Raw genomic sequence first — 20,089 nt, forward strand, 5'->3', positions numbered from 1 at the left:
ATGTAGTCATTTCAACACAGAAATCATAAAATACGTTATTGAGCTAACCCGTTCCATAGTCTCAGGTACTGTCGGAAGTGGCAATCGTGGCAATGATCCTTGGAAGCTGTACAGCATGGGTTTATGCCAACCTGAAAATAATTTCACTAGCAACAGCCAGACTTCAGTCAACTTCGACGGCTTGCGACCTTTGCCTCTTGCCTCATACATCCATCCTTTGTACAATAGTAATAGCTTCAGCATGTATCGAATCGCGTATATGACCGCCAGCCATAGGAACAGTCCGACTACGAAGGAACCTGCCAGGTGTGCGAGTACTGAAGAACTATTACAAAAAACAATGATTATCAATTACTGCTAATCTGCGTTGTGTATAATGAATATAAATAATTTATAATCGAAAATACGGAATTACATAGACTTACCCAGAAATATATGGTGAAACTTTCCCAACGAGGTCATACGGGACTTTGTAACCAGCAAAGTGTATCGCCGTTACTAAAATTACAGTAAACCATAGACTTGTCAAAGAAGCCGGATAAACGCCGCTTTTCAGATTATTCTGTGAACAGAATGAATGTAAAAATATAAGTTAATAATATCCATTATTTTATATTAATATTTTATATTTGTTCAAATATTAGAAAGTTCAAATATCAGTGTTTGCCAGAATACCGTGACTCACCTGGAACCGGAAAAATCTTTTTTTCCATGACCGTACACCAGAGAGCCAGACCAAGTGAAGTACCTCTCGATCGAAGTTTACGTCCCATCCTTCGTGTGTTATTGAGAAGCTGAATGCTACGGCCGAATGGGCTTCCGCCATCCTGCGTTAGCCTTCCTGTAAAAAGTGTTTAATTTTTTTATTTAAGATAAAAAAATTAGTTTTTACTTTTTACTAAATATAGTAATAAGTATCATGTTTATTATGTATCACGATTTTTTAAATTCTGAAAAAAAGAATTCATTAAGATATGGATTAGACAACAGAGAAAGAGCAACCTCGTCGTGATGAGCTATAAGCAATTGCAGCGGTGATAACGATGCAGAGTGAACACAGATGCACTAGTTGACCTTACTTAAAAGCCGTAATTGCGATGCGCATGAGTGCGTGCATGAACGCATTGTAGAACGTCGCCAAGCTGGTAAATATGGACCATCATATGACAACGAGTTCGATATACTTATTAATTATAATATATATAGACTTACATATTTTAAAGAGCTCAATACATATTTAAATTTCAAAAGAATGCCTCATAGACTGTATTCATTCTAAATCGCATTTATCATCTCTTTTCCCACTGTTCTCAATCTTTTTAGTGAAACTGTAAGTTTCATTCAATATTTCTAAAATTTTTAAATTCTCTTGTTTTGTGTACATCTAGTTACAATATAATATCTGTAATGTATGTATATCTAGTTACAATATCAAGCGAAAAATTAAGCGAATTTTTTTTCTTGTAATATTTTGTAACATCTTGTAACATCTTGCAAAAACATCTTATTTCTTCACATGCATACTTTCGAAGATATAAACATATCAAAAATTGTATTATATTATTGTCATATTAATAGGTGGTTATAAATCTTTTGTTATAACATCTATTTTCTAATTATATTTATTAGAAAAATATTTACTAATATAAGATAATGAGACAATCAATTTTTAGTACAATTTACTAATGTGAATGCGAGTAGTATCATGTGAAAAGAAATAATTTTTTTTGCAGATATGACAAGCGAAAAATTCATATTCTCAATTTTGACGTCAATTTAACAGATCGAAGAAAACATGTTTTCTTACAAGAGCCTTAAAATAAAAGGAAAAAGCCATTAAAATTATAATTCAGAATGCAAGGATGTCAAAATATGCAAAAGTAAAAATTAATCATACTCAATATACCGTACATCAATTAGTTAGATCAGTCACGTATGTGATTAACAAATAATATTCTGAAAAATATTGATATCTGTAAACTTCTGTTATAATTAATAATTTATATTAATTTATTAAACTTTCAATTTATAGATTAATATGATGTTATTTGATGATAAGAGATCATAAAATATTCTACTTTAAAATAAGTATACTCTATTATATAAAAATTTTTCATTTTTTCTATAGTAAATTAATATTATTATTTTAGAATTTCCGTTGTTGCGAAATGAAAGTTCTGTGCGAAAAATTCGTAAAAATATACATAAACATATATTCTGAGTCACACAGATGTATATAATGCAAAGCGTTTAAAAAGATTAGAAAATGTTACGTGAATCGAGGATGTTGAGAGCCGAGAACGGTCTTCTCCCGTGTTAAAATTTTGGTACGTTACAAAAACCATACTGTATGCGAGATAGAAAGTCCGTCTGCATTTCACTCGATTTTCACTTGAGTCATGATGGAAAGGAATAGCAGGAGAATGGGAGAAGAACATCGATGATGGCTTCTGACCGATACAAGATTCATAATTAATTTAATGATAAAATGCGCACGTTAAGTGTATAAGCTACAAATACAAAAATATTAGCAAATATGTCACTTAGACAGAGGGAAAATAAATTGACAATTCGCGAGGACGTACGTATGTGGACAGCCCGTCACGCTTTCAAATCAGAGATTTTTTAATGACAATCATTTTCCTCTTGATTTCATCAGAAAAATCAGTTTATTATCAATGAACAAATATGAACAGATCATCAATGAACAAATACTGTATGTTGTTTAACAAAAGTTATGTAATGCCTCCTTTTCAAATTTTGTACGTGACTTTGGGAAAATAATTGAATTATTGTTAGAAATTTATTGTTAAGAATATCCACAGTAAATATACGTTCTCTAAAAATAATGGAATATGATGGAATATTTCGTAGAAAAAAATGAACTAATACAACATTATATATTCGTATACTTTTATGCAATGCTGTACAACTTTTGTACATGAATGATGATCTTGTACAAATATTGTCTAATCTTTTTTTACAATTTTACGTAATGCTGTATATAACTTTTGTATCTAAGTGCTAATTTCTCATACAAATATTATCTAATCTTTTTTTAAATAATTTTACACAATGTTATATACGATTTTTTTATGTAAATGATAACTTCGTACAAATATATATTATATTTAATCCTTTTCAGAGGAAAATATCAAAAAAAAGTCGACGCGAAAAAAATCATCCTCGACTCACAGGTTATCACTGCCCCCACATAATTCACAGGTATATAGTAACTATACCCATTTGTGAATGTGACTAATAACCTTGGACTTTGAACAACGACTCGTCCGGTTAGAAAAGCTCTATATAAATTTACCGAATAATTCCGCACGATTCTTGGCACGTTCAAATCTAACCACTCATGAAAATATTTGAAAATATATTTGTGATGATTAATCAATTCGATTAATCTTAATAAAGATGTGATAATCAGTCTGTATTTGTTCTCGATAGGCGCAAGTCAACTTAATGATTTGATTAGCCTGTTATCATAACTCTTCAGAATACAATATTTGTTCTTCAAATGTTAAACTAATAATTTTTTTTTACAAACCAGATAGAAAAAAATAACATTCTTGAAGAGCTTTAATCACTTTTTATGCATTTTAATTTTTTTAAACCAAAACATTATATCCGATGACTGTACGTATCAGTATCATCTAAAATCTAGATCTAATCAGAATCTGGATATGAGTCGCATTTTGTATGCAAGACCTTTAGCAAAAGTTTTAGCAAAATTACACAAAAAAGAACATACATTTACTTAGTATATCTTTTTCTTTTTGTTCTCTCTCTCTCTCTCTCTCTCTCTCTCTCTCTCTCTCTCTCTCTCTTTCTCTCTCTCTCTCTCTCTCTCTCTCTCTTTCTCTCTCAGAAATTATTAGAGATGGTAGACTAATCAAACTGTTTTGTGTCTTGACTCTGATTAGAAGGTCTCTAGATGTCATTATAATGACAAATAAATTACATTGAGCAAGTAAATCCACGCCGTAAATATTATAGGTCATGAGCATTTCATTTGTCTATGACATATATGTGTATTCCATTGACCTAACACATTTAATTGGTTTATAAAATTTTTCATAAAAGATATCAGGGAAGACAAAATCGATTGTTAATTAACAATAATTAACGCTTCAAAATCAATGACAAAGCAGTTATGCGGAAATATACATAACGTTTCTCTCCCCCTCCTCCCTCCCTCTCTCTGTCTGTTAGATTTACGTAACAGATAATAGAAATTTGAAAGTAAAATTACTCAATGAATAAATATAGGTTTTTTGAACAAAATTAAGTCTACGTAATTATAAAATTTCATACAACATTATACATAAATTAATCCATCAAGTAGTAAATTAAATTCAAATTACCCAAAGTTTCACAACTGTAAATATAACTCATTCTTCATTTTTAAGTTAAATAACTATTATATATAGGGTGCTTTCCATTTAATAATACAAGTCGACACAAATGTTGTTCTATCTTTCTTTATATTTCATGAGTAATAGTGACAGAACGATATTTGTATCATTAAATGGAAGGCATTCTATAAAAAGAAACTATTTTGAGGAAATATATATAGTACATCAAACATACGTTATAAAATAAAAAATATATTTGAAGCGCTCGTAGACTGATATATTCATAATCCATTATTATTTTTTTCAAAACTGTCTTAAATAATACAATATCTTAAACTGCTAATACGGTTTATAATATCTCAAATCTATATTTAAGATTATCTTAAATATAAGGATGCAATTTACATCAAGAAAAGAGCCGATTATGAATATCAGCTAATAGTTGGACAGTTACTATTCCGCGCGAAATTCTGTATTACATCATAACTATTAGGAGCTATACAGGGCGATTTTAACATATTTCATCACTCATCATAAGCAGGTAGAGTGAATTGAGTCGAAAAGTTCTCTAACATTTTGCAATTTTCGCAATAGTTAACAAGATATTAATTATTAAAAATTGCCAAATATTGATCTTGAATAATTTTTTACTCAAATATTATCAACTTTATAGAAAAGAATTTTTCCAGAATTTTTTAATACCATTTTTTCTCATGTTGGTAAAAATAAGAAAATGCAATACTAAAAAGTTGATAAAAAATTCTGAAAAAATTTTTAGAGTTCTATGAGAAGAAAATAAATGATTTTTGTCTCTTGCAATTTTTCTATAAAGTTGATAGTATTTGAGTAAAAAATTATTCAAGACGAATATTTGGCAATTTTTAGTAATTAATATCTCGTTAACTATTACTAAACTGCAAAAATGATAGAGGATTTTTCGACTCAATTCACTCTACCTACTTATGATGGGTGATGAAATATGTTAAAATCGCCCTGTATAGCTCCCAATAGTCATATCATGATGTATGATCTGTCATCTTATATAATAGATAATATTCTGAGCTTAAGGTATCTGCTTGATTTTTTAATTTCTGAATATTTTTACTATCTATAAAAATAATTAAACTAAAGAAAGAACTCACCAGCAAAAAAATTGATTATCAGTGGAAATAAATTATGATTAATGCTATTCATGCTTTTTCTTTCCAAATTTTATACTTCTGCTGCTATGAATTTTCAGTGTGGTTTCAAAAAGTCATTCTTTAAATGTGTATTATTGAGCACAGTATCTGAAAGAGCATTATAATATATGTATATATTTTTATACATTATAATGCTTTTATGAACAAAAATGTTAAAGAATTTTTCTATATTACTTACAATAAAAAATAAAATTACTCATAAATGACAGTTTACTTTCATCGTATAGCATTCTTCATTATTTGATCGTAATACAATAAGCAATATTATCGCAACATGATTTATTATTGAATTTTACTCGATGATACTAAACATCTATTACTTGACTATTACAGAATGACGTTTTGATCATATACGTCAATTTCTTTAACTAACTTTTCTTGATGTAAATTGTATCACTAAATTAGCGAGAAATTTGTTACTAGCGAAATAAAAATCATTAGCACAATCTTGAATGATCTTTGATCTGCTGAATTAACTATATGCGATTTTTTTATCACATGCCGCAGTCTAATATAAATTTTAAAATGAAAAGGCTCGTATGATTGCTAAATAAATTAAAACAGAATAGTTCATTTCGAGCTTATAAATAAAATAACGAGCTTATAATTAAAATTAATAAATTAGCATAAGATATATCTTCATTCTAAATTTATAGTTAATTCAGTAGATTATTCAAGATTATGGTAACGATTTTTATCTCGTTAAATTTCTCGTTAACTTAGTGATGCAACTTATATCAAGAAAAGTATTGTATTTATACATAAATATAATATAATATTCAAAATTAATCAATCAATATAAGATATAATAAAATTCAATATACGTAGAATTCAAATGTTTCGACTTACAAAGCTTTCTCAGTGTTACAAAGTCGTAATAATACATAACAATATATTTGACAATCACTTTTTTCGCTGGTGACCTGCTTCTTTAGTTTAGTTATTTTTATAAATAGTAAAAATATTTCTTAGAAATCTTAAAATATTCAGAAATATTAAAAAAATCAAGCAGATACCTCAAGCTCAGAATATTTAAAATTGTGCATCTCTCTCTCTCTCTCTCTCTCTCTCTCTCTCTCTCTCTCTCTCTCTCTCTCTCTCTCTCTCTCTCTCTCTGAAAATAGCAGATGTTATTGAGATCTGATTAATTTATATTTTAAAATGTATTATAAAAAAATTTAATTTTAATGACGGATTTATTTTTTGTCAAAAATATGTATACATGATTACATATATATGTATAAGATCGTGTATCGCATTGAAAAAAATAAATCTATCATAAAGTTTGTGAAAGTTTTTTTATCATATATAATATATATACTTTTTATCAAACTTTACTATACAAACAGATATTTCATCTAAGGCACAAAATAAAAAAATAATAAAAAACCTACATTTAAAAAAGGATGATTCACTGTTGTTTATTTTACATTCATTCGCTGTTTATTTTACATTGCGTTAGTTCGAAATAAACACCTTTCTCAACTCTCAAAAAATCGAAGAAAAAGTTCATATAATTTCATTAATTGTGTACAAGCGTAATGAATTCATTACTGATCTATATATTTTATCTGATAAATACAATGAAAATTGTGCATTATACTTTGATCTTTGATAATGTTTGTACAAAAAATAAGCACTGAGATGTAGTATTACTCATTGACGTCAATTAGTTACAATTATGATACGCTAATACTGACGTCTGTCGTAAGTTTCCGTTTCTCTGTGTTGATCTTTATGAGAAAAATAATTGCTATCTCATTGTCTTTTATTAACCTAATAACACTTATAAACATTACTATGTACATACCATATTTATACAGTAAATGACTTAACTGCTTATGTATTAATTAACATTAATATATTCGTATCATTGTCAACGTCGCGACGTAAAAAAATTAAATTAATGCATTATTTTTAATTTCTTTATGTCTTATTATAATTCGATATTTTTTATATAAATAGAAAATATAAAAAAAACTATTTTTTCCGTACATATCCTTTAACCCGGATATAAAGAATTTGCTGATAAAAGCTCGACTAATGTGAAATATCTCATGTCTGAGAAACTACGTCATATCTTCTTATCGGTGACTTCTGTCTGAATGATAATGCATAATATTACTAACAGATACTTTATCATTTACATGCGAAATATATTCATGCATTTTCAATTGATTATGAATGTTAAATATATATGTTTATTTAGTCACGAGTGCTATAATAAGAAAATTTTGTAATCATTTAATCATGACAGAAAGAAATTAAAAAATTTTCACAATTTTTTAATACAATCACTTTTCTCTGATATTTGTTTTTCCTTACATAATTTCCTGTTAGTAAGTACTCTATATAACTTCTCTAATATTTCAATAATATATGATTAATATGCAATAAAATATAATACAGAACAATACAAAATTAATATAATAAAAATTTTAATTAATATAAATTAATATAATAAAAATTAATATAATAACAAAATAATATAATTTTGAAATAATGATTCACTTTTTGTAAAGCATTATTTATATTGTTTTTAATCTTCTTAACAGAAACATTTAGTAATACTAATCACCATTTCTTCTCTATTTTCTATTTTTTTCGCATAACTGCCTTATTTCACTGTAGTATTTTATTTAAAAGAAATATTGTAATTTTTTTTTCTCGAAGTCTCAAAAAGAAATACAAAGACGACTAATGGTAATTTAATTACGCTATACTTTTATTGCAAATTAAACAATTATATTTTCCGAGATTGATTAAGGGGGGGAAACTCATGTAGAAGATTGAAAAAAATCGAAATGTTTTTTCATAAATCAATAATATGTAACATATAGAACAAAATGTCAAAACCGTAGAAATAAATTCAAAAATTTAACGCAACTATACAATTATTAGTGGCAGCGGCGCGCTGTGCTGAGCAGTACCCGCAGGGTATGTATAAACACGCGCCCTTCCTGTCGATTTCTTTATAATTGCTCGAAAAGAGCAACAGGCGGCTTTATTACTATATTTTGAAGAAGAAGAAGGATTGATGTACGGATCTGGCATTGCAAATTAAAATAGTTGTAAGTTTCCAAAAAATATTATTTTTCTGTATCGAAAATTTTAAACGCGTTTTTCTCGAAACGATAATTTTCGTGGAATGTAGCTCAAACAATTTTAAACGAACTTCTCCTTGCGTACATTATATTTTATAGTACCTTCTTCACAGCATGAACCTATTTTTACATAAATGTTTTTGAAACAATTGTTTTTTTTTAGTACTGTTTGTCTTAAAACGCATCTTTTTTTTTTAGAATGTCACTTTTTTTATTTTTGCCTTTTTTAACTTAAAAATAAAAGGTTTATGCTGAGTGTATAGTTATTAACTAATGTTTCCATTTTAAATTGTTGATTTTGGAACAGCAATGCCTACACTCCACGGCGCGAAATATTGTTTTTTTTAATGATTGGACATACATCCTTATAACATTAATACAATATTTAAATACATATTATAAAAATAAAAATTTTTTTCAAATTATATAAAGTACATACTAAAAGTTTCAAAAGAATTGATTTAATACATTCTTTACAATAAATTCCCGAAAATTGATGAATTTTTAACTATTTGAGTTTTCCTCTTGAGTTTCTCGGAGAGAATTTTAACAAATTCAATTCAAGATTTATACATATATGTATATATGCAAATCTTGAGTGATTAAAAAACCGTAAAATTAAATATAATTATATATTTAATATTTATATTCAATAAAAAGATGACAGTATTAAAAATATATTTTATAAATAAATAAGTCGAATGTATTTTAAATTTACATATTATTCTATTATTATATTATTACTATTATATATTTAATAAATGTAAAATTATGCATTAATATTCGCAGAATATTAATTCGTATATAATATAAAAATATTTTTTATTCATTGATGCATAATTTTATATTTATTTTATACAGAAATGTTTATGTTTATTTATTAACTTCCTTAGATGAATGAAAATTATATAAATAATATTGTAGATGTAGATAATATACTGAGAAAAAAATAGCCTAAATTTAAATAAATATTTATTTGAATACTGCCAACTAAACATTTACTTACAATAAATAAATATTTACTTAATAAAAAGAAGTGATTGTTAAATTCATATCAAATTAATGTTTTTTGTACCAAATAAATATATTTTTATATTTAATAAATATTTAGTTAGTACTATTCGAATAAATATTTATTGAAATTTAGAATATTTTTTTCTCAATGTAATACTAAAATATATCATGTATTTCTCCATAGAACTCAAATTTAAATACAACATAATGCAGCAAAATATGTAAGATTACATATATTTATATTTTGTTTCACCGTTATTTATAATAATAACATTAATATGTGTATATATATATATATATATATGTACGTATATGTTAGTATATGCGTAAGATATAACAAGTTATATCTTAAATTAATTTACATCTTTTTAACCTCTCTTCATTTGAATCAATGAATAATCATTGACATCAGTCGTGAGTATGCTAATAATCAGTGAACGAATCATGACATCTCTAACAAATCTTATTTTAATGTATAAATTCAATGTACATATTTATATGATATTGGAAGATTGAAACTGACATGAAAATATTAGAATTTTAATTATATAATGTTCTTTTTTCTTTCTCAGTTGAATTTCACTGTTTATCCATGATAAATATTTTCTTTTTGAAGTTGAGTAATCAATGATTATTCACTGATTCAGAGAGATTGGAACCCATTTCATGCTGGCATATTATATTAGGTGTTGGAATTAATTCGTAGCGTTTTACAAGTGATGGGAAGTACTTTCATTAATGTATTTTTTAATGCTCATGTGAAATAAATAACATTCTTTCATTAAAAAACGCTACGAATTAATTCCAACACCTAATAATACAGTATTATAAATGTAAAATGTATTATTACATTTTAAAATATCCCTCATATGTAAACCCTCATTTGTAAACAGCTGAAATAATAAAAATAAAAACATTTATTTAGCAATACAATTAAATTTTATAAATAGGTTTTTAAAAAAATAAAATAAAGAAGACAAGATCTCTTTTATTTACAATTCATATTTAACGTTAAATAGGAGGAAATTATTATGTTTTTATTATTTTATTTTATGTTTGTTTATATGCATCATAATCTAAGAAACAATTTTTTTTTATCGCAACAAAAACATTGATATCATACTTAACTCGATTGTTATCTAAAATGTTACTTTTTATTACGTACGATGTTTATAGAGATACATAAATGACGTAGCATAATTAGTGTTCAACATTAAATATAGAAACGATCTTCGGACCAGCCGCGATCAAGACGCGCCTTAAAATATGTACATCGCAGTGATGGATATTATTTCCATCATTCCTTATTAAAGAGTAGCAATACATAACGATTACCTCTCCATTTACGAGTTTACTCCAAATTTATCTTGTCGGCCTTGAGATTGCGCAACAGACAAATCATAAACATCCACTTTCAACATACACGCTTAATTTATTGACGATTTGTTCATCATTGTTCATGATTTTAATAACGCAATTTAAGTTACTTGCATTATAAGTTGAAATGAGTTAAAAAAAAGTATCAATGTAGATATACATGATCATTAACATCATTCGAAGAGTCCAGATAGCAGAAGTACCAATTAAATATTCCTTGATAGAGAATCTTATATTTTTTTTATTTAATGATATTTTATGCAAAACAAAATTATTATAGAAATTATGTTAGTATTTAGTATTTAGTAGAAATTAGTATTTAATAGAAATTATGATAGTATCCGCAATTTAAAAGTAATTTCAAAGTGTATTACTATTCTGTGTAATTAATGCAGAGCATTACCAATATCAATTTAGCAAGACGAAATAAAAAAAAAATATTATATTGACATCATCGAGATAAAACCTATTCAGTAACGATGGAAATGTACGCTCGCTTATCGCGCATATATATAATCAACATAACATTGCACATCCGCGATGTTGCTCATTTATAGAAACAACATATATTCCTATAATTAACATAATTACACTTTGTAATTAACCGCGGAATGACTGTCTTATTGCAAACGATCTTAAAATCTTCGTACTATCAAGAATTAAAATAAAATTTCTATTGTTTATCGGAAATTGGGACTTAAACAACAAAAACTTTGAATCGAAACAGAAAACAAATATTTTTCTAAAATACAATATTAATTTAATTCTTAAATATTAATTTAATCCTTAAATACATGAAAACATATTTAACTACTGATATGTAAGAATTTTCTTGAGTTGCCTTGTTGTGAACTATACTACTTTGTATTACAAACACACTTTATAGGCGAAATGAAAATTTTCCCTTTTTTCTATAGAGTAACTCCGGTATATACGCCGCACCTATCAAAAACTTAATTTATTAAGTATTATTTCAGTACTATGTTTAAAGTAAACGAATTATATCAGTAAAAACTTTGTACTATCTACTATTATGAAAAAAATATTAGAAATACTTATATTTCGTATTAAAAAATGAACTTTTTTAAATCCTTGCATTTTTGCCGTATCTCATAAGAGTGGGATATATGGTTACTCATAGGGAGAGGGGGGAGTATGTACGGCTCATGAAAAATTTACAAATAATGCATATAAATAAGACATAAAAAAATGACACAATAATTTATAAAATGTTTATAAAGTTTTATTAAAGAATAAGAATGATAAATATGTATATGAAGTAATAAATAATAATTACAATCTTATTACATGTATTACAAGTGTTATGATATGAGATACACATTTCATGTAATGCGTTTATTGGATTTAGTACTGAATTCAATCTGCGTATTTTGTATGCTTTGGACATAAAACCCGCTAAAAATGCAGTATATCCCAAACAGGTGGGATATACAAGAGAACAAACTAAATAAAGAATACAAGAGCAAAGTACTTGTATCTTGTTATATAACATGCTTTACTATTTTTCTACACTCATGTATCACGAAATAACCACTTTTGCACGTCCTATAGTAACCATTTTATATAGATATAATTATAATTTCTGATACTTAACACAGTGACAAATCAATTCAACTCATAATAATTTATATTATCATTAATATTAACAGTAAGAAACTGAAATCGTAACACTATACTAACATAACATAAAGGTATGTAACAGAGAGTAGTTGCGGGAAAATTACTCTCACTCCTTTTATTTTTTCTGACTTCTACGACGTAAATCCCAGCGTATTTGCCGGAGTTATCCTAATTTATAATATCTTATACTTACTCAATTTATTTTTATTCATTTTCTAGATATTTTATTTTTTATTGCATATCAATAGAAATTATCACAAAAAAAATTATCATTTCAATTCAAAGCCTTATTATACTATTAGGTGTTGGAATTAATTCGTAGCGTTTTTTAATGAAAGAATGTTATTTATTTCACATGAGCATTAAAAAATACATTAATGAAAGTACTTCCCATCACTTGTAAAACGCTACGAATTAATTCCAACACCTAATATATATTATTATTTATATTATTATTTATATTATTATTTATATTATCATTTATATTATTATTTATATTATTATTATTTATGTATACTAAATTCACTTAAAATCGATTATTTTGATTAATTGATTGAATATTTATTTACATGGATAACTCGTGCACAAATACGTTATTACTCGAATTTATACAAACAATATACTGGAAAGTTGAGATACTACGTTGTGCATTACCAAATTACTATCTATAATAACCAGTATAGAATTAGCACATATATTTTGGATCGGTGATCTGAATCACGATTAAATCGAAATACATTGTATAGTATGGCCTTCAGCTTATTACACAAGCGGCGAATGGAGGCGTATAAAGGAAGTATGGCGGAGTTACTTTCTCTCTCTCTCTCTCTCTCTCTCTCTCTCTCTCTCTCTCTCTCTCTCTCTACGCGATAACGTAAGATTCTTTGTAACTCTTTGCATCATACTGTATGATATTTTTCGTAGTAGAATTTCATTAATAGAACGTAACGAAAAAGTAAATTAAAAATATAACGAAAACGTAAATTAAAAATATAATATCATAATATTGCAAGTGCAGATAATTGCTAGCGATAATGTTAGCATTACGCAAATAATCATGTACAACTAGAAATTTCGCAGTATTCGAAATAAAAAACCATGTAAATTATAGAGAAATCATGTAGCATATGGAGTATTATTAAGAACACTTTAATATAGATATAGAGAAATTTGTATTTAAATACAATGAAATATGACGAAAGATATTAATCAATATATCTTATCTTTTTTTAATTATCAAAATATCAGTGAAAAACAATTTACAGTTTCGAAACAAAATTAAATTTAAAAGCATCTGTCTAAAACTGAATTTCACATTGTAACTGGTATTTCAGCACTTTTGCTGCTACATTGGACTTTGACCGTCGCATGGATGTGACGCGTGTGTTAATCATGTGAGCATAGAACCACTCCGTCGTACTTCACTTGTGGTTTTAGTGCAGGCATATAACTGAGCACTTATCATAAGTTCCATGCATGGAACAAATCGGAATAGATTCCAGTCTGAATTATTTAATTATTCTCTCGATTTCTATATGCTTTCCAGAGAAAACGGATTAATTCCGATTGGAATCCATTCCAAATAATTTCATAATGGCTACACAGTACGTTTTAACACATTTTTTATAAGTTATAAGAAATCATGGAAAAAATAGTTGATGTGATAAGATAGTGATAAGAATTTAATCATCTCTTACATCATCATATAATTACTTTTTTGTACATCTATTTCAACTGGTTAAAGAGTTACATTTCGTGTAGTCCATTGATCACGTTTTGTTAAACATATATTATATTTATTCTATGAACCACAATACAAAGAGATGATTATATTATAATACATTTCCTCATGATAAATAAATTTATTTAGCCTCTAATAATGATATACACATAGGTTATTTAAAAAAACTGATATACTTATAACAGCATTAAAAACTATTATTATTTCAATCATCGATATTATCATTTTTCAGATTATAATTCAATCGAGTTATAAATTTTCAGTATAAATCGCTAACTTATTTAAATAATTCGCATTAATAATGAAAAGCTTTTAAAATATAATTTGATGTTGTTTATTATATTAATTAATTAGTTTATTAATTATATAATTCATATAAAAATCATGTATTTTTACACGGAAAAAAAAGATATAGTTCATATAACTAAAAATATTTTTGTGAGCAATATAGACACATCATCCTAGTTATCTTTATAATTATGTGATAGAAATGTGTATGATTAATACGATTTATTTACTTTGATGATATCAACTACATCAATGTATTAATAGGTGCGATCTGGATATGGCAATCAAAACTTGGTTGGGAAATTTTCTCGCCGATTTTCTCACAATTTAATAAAAGACAATAATAAATCAATCTGTATAATCAATCTGGAGCACTGAAGTTTCACAAAATAAAAAATCATTAAAAAAACATTAAATGAACGACATAAAAAGTAACTCAAAGCTTTTAAAATTCAATTAAAGTCACACTAGACATAGTTTCTTTAACACTAGATATAATATATAATTATACGATCTATTCAATAGATTAACATTCATGTATACAGCAGCAGTAAAATCATATGTCAAAAAGTCTTCTAATTGTAATGATATTTCAAAGAATATATTATTATTCATATTAACAAGAGTAGCTTTTTATAACATGCAAGTTTCCGTGCGATTTTTAATAAATTTGAATAATCGTCCTTCTATTATCAACGTTTTTATAATAATACGTCAACAGTTATGTATATGTATTTTATACTTTGTTTTGCGTAACGTCAATAAGTAAGTCAATCTAAAGTATCTATATATCCTTGACATTTAATTGGTATCTGGAACGCAAATAATCACAATGAAGGAAAATGTGATTCGTATGAAAATTATAGAATAAGTTCGAGATAAATACACTTCAAAGAGAAGGAACTTGCATGTGAAAGCTATAATTGTAGGATGTTCCATTATTTTCTACACGCAAAATTTCTACACTATACATTGATAATGCCTACTATGTATTTATCGTCATCTTTTATCATGAAAAGGCATTCTCCAAGCATGCTAAGGTTTAAAAAAGTGAACATCCAAGTTTTGGATCTAATAGCTGTTTCATTAAAATTGAATGTTAATAATTATTGCAAAATATAAAACACACAATGTTTTCGAAACATATCATGAATTTAAAATCTACAGACTTATTATTTCTTTTTTTCGTAATTTTTATATAATTTATTTATTAATGGTGTGAACTAGGATATATAATATTAATTATTATTATTAATAAAATTAATAATAGTAATATTATTTATTAATTTTATTAATATTAATAATAAGAAATTAAATTATTATTATTAAAAACTATTAATTATTAAAAAGTATATTAATTATTAAAAATTGAATATATCCTAAAATTTTATTGCTTAAGAGTTTAAAAAAAAAATTTGCAATTGCTACCTCTATCCTTTAAATAAATATTTAACTTTTTCTGGGTATTATCTATATAATTAATTACAAAATTTGAACAGTTACTTTTTACATTTACAATTAAAATTTACAAAATATTCAGTTGTTTATCGTTATAATAAAATTTATTACTATAAATACTATAAAATTTATTACTATAAATACTTGGACAACTCAATCAAATAAATCTCAAGTACGAAGAAATAATTTTGGAGGTCGATAACAGTAATTGTCTTACAATCGCGGAGGGGGAAACTTATGTTGCATTATCATATATTCCGATATGTTGCAAGCTGTCTCAGACTAAATGTTTGCTTAAGCAAGATTCAACTCAACAGTCTATAAAAATTCTGTAGATATTAAATACCTAAAATGGTGCGTATATGCAGTGTACAAGCATCAGACCGAAAATAATAAGCAACAATATTTAATAAATTTTAATATTTTCTATTATTGCAACACTAAGTACATTATCTTAATATAGATTTTATTTATTTTTTTTAAATTTATTTTTCCACATAATTTCTACATAATTTCTTCGAATTTTTTTGCACATCATTCTGGAAGTTTGAAAAGTTTCTGGCGATAGAATTCTGTTCCGGTTGTCCGAAGTTAATGACGTACTATAATTTTGTAGATTGTCTTTGTTTGGTGTCTGATAATGTTGCATTTAGTTCTTCACAAAATCAAAAAAATTATTATCAAAGCGCTAGATCGGGATTGTAGGAAGAATAAGAAAGAGTTCCTTATCCCATTTTCTCAATTTCTCCGAGGTAAAGTGAGCGGGATGCGTCATGCTGTAGAATAATAATCTTTCTTTTAAGAGGATGTTGATGAAGTTAACATTATGAGACATAGACAATGTAGTAAATCACTGTTTTCGAATGGAATTCTACCACAGGGTAATATTCAAATTATCATAACGGTAGAAAAAGTGCGATCCTCTCTCGAGGATAATTCACAGAATTAAGAAAATATATATTACGGCTCAATAAATAAAAATCAATTATAGTATACAGTAAAGGCTTTTCGAGCTTAGCAAGATAAAGTATGCTATAATTAAATTGTTTTATTAACCTTGTATATATAAACAATATTTTAAACGTTTCGACCTTTTTTCAATAGTCCTCTTTAGTAAATGTTACAAAATATTATTACCGTGTATAAATTATTACATATTCCATAAGCCTACAATGAACTTAATTATATAATGGTCTTGATGTCCATTAACTAAAAAAATTGTTGTGTGACATTTCTAAACAACTACTTCACATATCAATATTTTGTCAACAACTACTTCACATATTAATACGTGAAATAGTTGTTTACGAAATGTCACACGACAATTTTTGATAAAAGAATCGATAAATCGAAGAATTTAGTACAATAATGTTTTATCAAACAAGGATCGTATTAAGATAATTTATGTTAAGGACATCAGGACCATTATATAATTATGTTCACTATAGGCTTATGGAATATGTAGTAATTTATACGGTAATAATATGTAAATTTTGTAACATTCACTGAAAAGAACCGAAACGTTTGAAAGATTGTTTATATGAAAATTAATACAACAATTTAATTATTAATTAGCATACGTTATCTTACTTGGCTCGAAAAGTTTCTTATTGTATACTAATAATTCACACATTTAAAAGGTTTTTATAAAATTCGAAGTATTTCTCCAGTTATGTGAATCTTAAGGAACGGGCGCACAGCCTTAGGCGATAACGCGATGGCCTTTGAAGAATAATAAAAATTATTATTTTTTACCTATGTCACTTTCGAACGTATGACATGACAGAATATTTCTGAAGAGAAAGCAGATTCAAATTCAGCGATAAAAAATATTCAAAAAATAACACTCCACAAGTCAAAAATAAAAAAAGCCAAACAGTTCACCGGACAGCATGATAAAAAGAGTTTTATCTCGTTCAATCTTCAGCTTGAAAATTTGTAATTCTAATTAAATGTCAAAGAATTTAAAATTTCTTTAATAATAAAGTTATTCACACTTTACTTGCTTGAAAATCAATAATGCTAATCTTTAACGTTGAACTTATATATTGCATTATATCAGTTGATAAATAATTCTACCTTACATGTTTTACTGATAAGAACGTACAAATAACTTTGTAGTTTCTTTTTTCGATATTTGATTTAATAGTATATTTAATCGTTCCTATTGTTAGAACAAAAATAAGAAAAAGCAGATGAGAAGTAAAATGCTCTTCTTCGAGAAATGACAACAAAATGTGCTTTTGTCCAATTTATTAGAGGTCCGAATTAGAGATTCGAATTACCGCGAGCAATATGTTGACACATCGTAAATTGTGCAAACGTCAAGATTGAAAGCGATGTACGCGTGACGCTGAAGTGTGCGTTAAACGACAAAACGCTTATTTAAATCGCCGTGAGTCTCGTAAAGTCTCGTATTTCTCTGCATTCGACGGCTGACATTTTCTATTTCATGTGTACATGTGGCACAGAACTGTGACTGGTGCATACATACCGCAAGAATCGCAGGAGTCGAAGAAACAATGAATCTGTTCTCTTTAAAATACACTTTCTACGCATTCTTTTCTCATCATCTTCCCTCTCTCAACCTGTAATCTGTCGTTTCTCGCTAAAATGAATGAAAAAAAGTACAACCAGCTATAGAACAGGTCTACGATGCAACGATATATCACTCGGATACTCGGGAAGCACCGTATTAAAATATTTGCCAAACCGAGACAAATGGAAATTCTGCAGTATCAATTTGGTTCCAAACGCGTGAAAATTTGCATGGTTTCTTTTAAAAACTCAAAAAAATCCGCCTTTATAATTTCTTTGTATAACTAGATAAAAAAAGGCAAATGTTTGAACGTTGAAAGCTCTCTCCTCAATTGAGAAAAAAAACCGAGTTTTTAAAAGTCTGGAAATCTATACTCTCTAAAACTTTTAGAGTGAATCTCACTTTGAAGAGTAAAATCTTACCGATTGCTTTTCATTTAGTAACTCAAATCAACACAAACATTTCATCTTTTTTAACATTTAGAGAATAACAAAGATAGAATGATATTTGTGTCGACTTGTGTTACCAAATGAAAAACTACCTACTCTTAGGTTCGATTTTACAACATATAGTTACCTAAAGATTAAAGGTAACCAAGAAATTTATTATGAAATTTCATCGATGAATCTGTTGGAAACTTTTGATCTATAGGTAACGATATATTGTGAAAACGGGCTTTGAGCAACTCATTTTCGAGGCTGACTTAATTTTCACTCCTTACTCTCTAAATTTCTTGGAATGAAATCTCACTCCAAAAGAACGAAAATACTGCTATTATTAAAAAGTATGCAAATATTTTCTCTCTTTTTCAATTCATTTTTTTGAAATGAGATTTCGTTCCAAAGATTTTAAGAGATTCCACTTCAAAGAATTTAGAGAATAACAGAAATTTTCTAAAAATGTGTTAATTTATTATCGTGTATATAATGATTATTTATTTAAACTAATATAATAATAAGGCGCAATAAATTTAAAAAACATAAAAACAAAGAGCTACGAGCCTAAGATTAATCGTTATAAAATAAAAATTTTTTAAACCGTTAATAAATAAACATGTCATCTAGTTAAAATATAAACTTTAATTTGCCGATAACAAATAAAACAAATGTTTCGATCCCTGTTGGTTCATTATCAATGTAAACAAAAACGATGGAAATATTACATGGCTAAGACATATAAAAATTAAAATTCGATCTCGATCGCAGTATTAATAATCAATCTCGCTCAATGTAAAATAAATGTTACAGGAATGTTGTAATCGATAACCATATATTTCTCTGGATTGTGTATGTAGATTATAGACAAATGTAACATGTTTCTTCTAATTGTGTGTCAATATAATATAAACGTCGTCTATTCTT

At 26.7% G+C, this 20,089-nt stretch overlaps 1 protein-coding gene across 4 annotated transcripts in view; it reads right to left on the bottom strand.

Moving 5' to 3' along the window:
• The window catches only part of whd (carnitine O-palmitoyltransferase whd), a 28,378-nt gene that overhangs the window by 5,953 nt on the left and 2,336 nt on the right, over positions 1-20,089 (bottom strand). For all 4 annotated transcript variants that reach the window (XM_087414083.1, XM_011061729.2, XM_011061731.2 and 1 more), the window contains exons 2-4: positions 686-841; positions 426-562; positions 49-325 (exon numbers count right to left, since the gene is read on the bottom strand). In XM_087414083.1, coding sequence (XP_087270209.1) covers positions 49-325; positions 426-562; positions 686-826 — 555 coding nt within the window. In that variant the 5' untranslated portion in view covers positions 827-841. The remainder of the gene's footprint in view (positions 1-48; positions 326-425; positions 563-685; positions 842-20,089) is intronic.

The sequence above is a fragment of the Acromyrmex echinatior genome, chromosome 15, assembly GCF_024713525.1.
Source record: "Acromyrmex echinatior isolate Ae372 chromosome 15, ASM2471352v2, whole genome shotgun sequence".
NCBI classification, from domain to species: Eukaryota; Metazoa; Arthropoda; class Insecta; order Hymenoptera; family Formicidae; genus Acromyrmex; species Acromyrmex echinatior.